Source organism: Notothenia coriiceps, unplaced genomic scaffold (genome assembly GCF_000735185.1).
Source record: "Notothenia coriiceps isolate Sejong01 unplaced genomic scaffold, NC01 NC01_scaffold00022144, whole genome shotgun sequence".
NCBI lineage: Eukaryota > Metazoa > Chordata > Actinopteri > Perciformes > Nototheniidae > Notothenia > Notothenia coriiceps.
In genome coordinates, this window is record NW_011354845.1 from 94596 (window position 1) to 98875 (window position 4280).

General features: G+C 40.3%; 1 protein-coding gene across 1 annotated transcript in view; it reads right to left on the minus strand.

The window, feature by feature from the left end:
* LOC104953753 (signal transducer and activator of transcription 1-like) overlaps positions 1–3896 on the minus strand; it is a 5042-nt gene extending 1146 nt beyond the window's left edge. Inside the window, exons 1-4 of the mRNA XM_010780746.1 lie at positions 3805–3896; positions 2730–2933; positions 1510–1654; positions 1331–1426 (exon numbers count right to left, since the gene is read on the minus strand). Of these exons, the coding sequence (XP_010779048.1) occupies positions 1331–1426; positions 1510–1654; positions 2730–2857 (369 nt within the window). The 5' untranslated portion in view covers positions 2858–2933; positions 3805–3896. The remainder of the gene's footprint in view (positions 1–1330; positions 1427–1509; positions 1655–2729; positions 2934–3804) is intronic.
* Between the last annotated feature and the right edge of the window lie 384 nt (positions 3897–4280).

Sequence of the window (4280 nt, forward strand, 5' to 3'; positions counted from 1 at the left end):
TGACTTTCTGTAGGTCACAAAAGGACTTCGTAGAGAGTGGACGTCACACAGTTGACTTTCTCCTGGTGTTTGTGTGTGTTTTATATTTTTACAAAACATGAAAAAGCCTTTAAAATGGTCTGGCTTTGTACCAGCAACTCAGTGACAAATGGCTTCGTCGTATGGTTATGACACGTTATAGTAAATTCTATGTATCCAAATATGTACATTAAATGACCGCCAAAAGGTAAAGAGTAGAACCTCGCAGCATGTAACGACGGCGGGTTTGGATGGAGAAAAGCCTAAACCTTTCCAACCGGTTACATACATATGTAAGACTCTCTTTAATTTTTTTCTTCTCGCTCCGCCGTCGAATTACTCGGACTAGTCTTTAAGGAGGGACCTCTATTTCAATTTAAGACGACATATTTTGCGGTAGACAAAGATTTGTGGTAGTTTCTAATCAGAGTACTTTGTCCTACCTGTCGATTTACGAAAAAGAGAGAGTCCAAATGGTGTTCCACTCAAAGGAAAAAAATAAAGGCGAAAAATTGTGTACACGAGAGGTCATTCCAAATCGAGGACTCACAGACGCTCGGAAGCGATTGACATTTGTTTCTTCCTGCTTATGGTTTTGTGCAGTCCGTGATGACAACAGACTATCGTTGAGAAGACACCCAGCGGTAAGGCTTTACGTTCAGTAGTAGCGGTGTCGTTTAGACATAGGCCGAGCAACAAGTGGTGCGGCAAAATTTTTCTACACCCTTTCTCTCTCCCAAAATAAAAGTACTGCGACGCACTCGAAGGGGCTGCGTGGCTCTTGTGTATCATCTTTACATATGTTCTCGTAGTCTTTCACGTAAAACGTACTCAAATTTCGTTTTCGAGGCTCTGATATTAACGGGGAAACCCTGCAGGACTCAAATGCCTCGTCTCTGTTCCCTTAAACTAATTTGGGAGTGATTACCCATCAGCCCCGGGGGTAACGCTGCCCTTCCTCTGCACGTTGTTTCACTTTCAGAAACACAGAGGACTGTTTGTATGATGGGATCACAGACACGCTGCAAACGGTTTCTGCTAACAGTTGAGTCCAGTGTCTATGGAGCGCCAAGGGGTATTTTTATTTTTTATAATTTGGGAAGATTGAAAATCGGTAGGGAAAGTCAGCTAAGTCGGTAGGCGGTAGAAACATGTCAGAAGCGGTAGACTACGGCTCAAATCGGTAGGGTTGGCAGGTATGGTAATAAGATATACCTTTATTGAGGAGGCAGAGGAGCAGGACTAGGAGCAGGTTTATTCCCACTTTCATTTCTAAAGTAATATTTCTTTATATATTTATTTTCTGCCTTACCTGTCTGTTCTTCGCCCCGTCCAGGATCTTCTTCTCCTCCTTCAGGTTTTTGGAGATGATCATGGCCATGTGGATGGGGTCTTCCTGGAAGCGATCCTGCAGAGACATGGTGGGAGTTATCATCAGCAGAAATAATAAATAACAACCATCACACTCCACAGAGCTGAACGTCGTGGTACCTGCAGGTTCCTCTTGATCTTGCGGATGTTGTGCTGCAGCAGGAAGTTGTTTTCTAAAGCGAAGCGGCTGTGTTGGTCGTCCAGCTGAGCGAGGAGGTCGTGGAAACGCACGGTGGCCAAAGAGTCCTGATCCGCCACCGTGTCCCTGAGCAGGCAGAGGAGAAATCACTACGTCTTTCAAATGTATGGTTCAGAAGATATAACATTGAAATGACACGGAACAAAGAAAGGGGCAAAGTGCAGGAGCTGGAACAAGATAAGGTTTTGCACTTTGCTTAAAAAATTACTTTATGTATTAATTCACTTTTAAATTAATTACAGCTTCTTCTGCTTTATCCTATTCTTATAAAAGCTTGAATCAGTATCGCTATCCTTTTTAAATGTATTTTTTTATACAGTGTTGGGGAAATATTTTCCAAAGCCCATAACTTTGACCCAGTGTATCAGTTCTGTCCTGACTGAGCTCACACACCTGTGACCTGGCTGCTGTGCTCTCAGTGCTCTGTCTCCCTGCTCCTGCCTGTTGGCGTCAGCTCATAGAGGTGTTATCATTCTATCTTGTTATGCAGCATGTTGATGATTCTCTCTGAACTAGCTGAACACACGGGTCTGGGGTAGAGTTCTTCAGAATTGATGTGGCAACTCTACCGTGAAGTCAGAACCTCTGACTCTCTGACTTGTCTTGTGAATCCGAAGCTCCAAATAAACCCATCAGTGTTTCCTTTGAGTTGGAGACTCGTCCTGCATTGCTACACAGAAGTTTCCCCCACACACATCTACATGAATACTAATTAATTGCAGAGAGCTCATTTAAGAAAGGGAACATCAAACCAGTTAAGAGTTTAAACACTCAATTGATTAAAAATCTGGAACTGTTTTGATAATAATTCAATTAAAAATCAACCCCATTATTGATTCTTCCACCTTAGGACTGTTTGATAACGAGCATTCTCTTTCCTATTTTCTAACATTATATAGAAGATCAATTCAACAGAAAAGGGATTGATTAATAAGTAATAAAACTTAGTTATTACACACTTTGATGAACCTTTGTTGTAACATGGCTGCAACTAACTACCTATTTGCATTACTGATTAATTATGAATGGACGGTTTTTTAAAAACAACATGTGGATATTGTGTTGATGAATAGCCCGACATCCCAATCTGTCCGTGTTACTATGATGTCATATGTTGTGCTCTTTCTTTGTGTCTTCGTACCAGTCGATGCTCTCGATCCACCTGCTCAGGTACTGTCGGATGTCCATGGGGAAGGAGTCGTCGTACAGCTGGTCCACCTGCTCCAGGTACTTACAGTCCAACATCTGGAGCTGGCCCCACTGCGCCATCTTCTGGGGAACGAGAGGAAGAAGATGGATGAGGATTCAGGCATTTCACTTCTAGATAAGTTCGACACCTGCTGCACTGCGGACAGATTACAGTGAGCAACACGTCTTAAATACATCGTTTTTAGATCATTCTGAACTGCATTTTTGGCTGATGTGCATATGTGCTGTCACAAACATATGTACGTGTTGTTAGTCAACATACAGCCTATACAAATGTACATTTAATGTTGAAAATATAATTTATAAATGCAATTTCTTATTCAAATGTTGATGCTGTTGCAGCTGCTAACACATCTGTATTTTAAGTTGTATATTTGGTCTTTTTTTTGCCTCCGCAGCTTCTACAAAGTGTCATACAATCCTTTATGATGTATACATGACTTACTTATAATGCAATAATCTAATTGCCACCCTCATTGTGGTTAGAGGGCAAAGGAGATCTGGAGCTTATTATACATTCACTTTCACCTACAATGAATTCCGTCAAAAGACTCCTTAGAAATAAAAAATAATGTATATCCTGACAAACTACTTCATAAAACGTGTTTTGTTAAAGTGTATTTTATGTTGTGATTTGAGTTCATATCGATAAAGGAGCTTTAGCAGACTCAACATTATTATCATATATTTTATAATAAGCTGCAAAAGGTGACATGTGTCCATAGGTTTCGTTTTCTCATCCCACTTCCTTCAGTCAATAACATCCCACAATATTATATTACTATATTTGTACTGTGTTTTAAATATATATATATATAAAATTGCATATTTCTGACTCACCAGGTTTGCAGTAAATTAAGTTAACTTCAATTAATTAATTAGGACTTGTAGTACTCAGTTTTTTAGCGCAGTTTGGCTTCACGTTAGCTAAACATACCATACAAAAACAGACAGCAGATTTGGGAGACATGTTGTCACTGCGTAAGGAAGTAATTGAGCAAACTTACCTTTTAATTTGAGTAAACGCGTACAATATCTCACCGAAATATAACTTTGGCTGTCCCAAAACTGTGTTGACAGCTTCTGCGTTTTCCTGCTAGTTATGTTCAGGAAACAGAATCAGCCAATCACCTGCGATATCTGAGATCTGTGCCCGCCCCTTTGCTTCTGTCAGCCAATCAGAGCGAGGCTAACGCGGCTGTTCTGTCAGTTAGCACGTTCACCCATAAAAACAATACAAAGAGTATTTTTTAAAACATATTTTTAGAGGTATCAGCCGAAAATCAACAATTCATATGTGTATATTTTGTTTTCATACACTGTAAGGGTAACAACCCTAGATGTTGAATCATATGTATGTGATTAAAAGATAAATACTGTAGCTTCCGGGGGGAGGCAGACCATTATCAGAAGAGCTTCCACTGACCACGTGTTTTCAGAGAAAGAGAAAAACAGAAACACCGACAACTATGAAACTGAAACT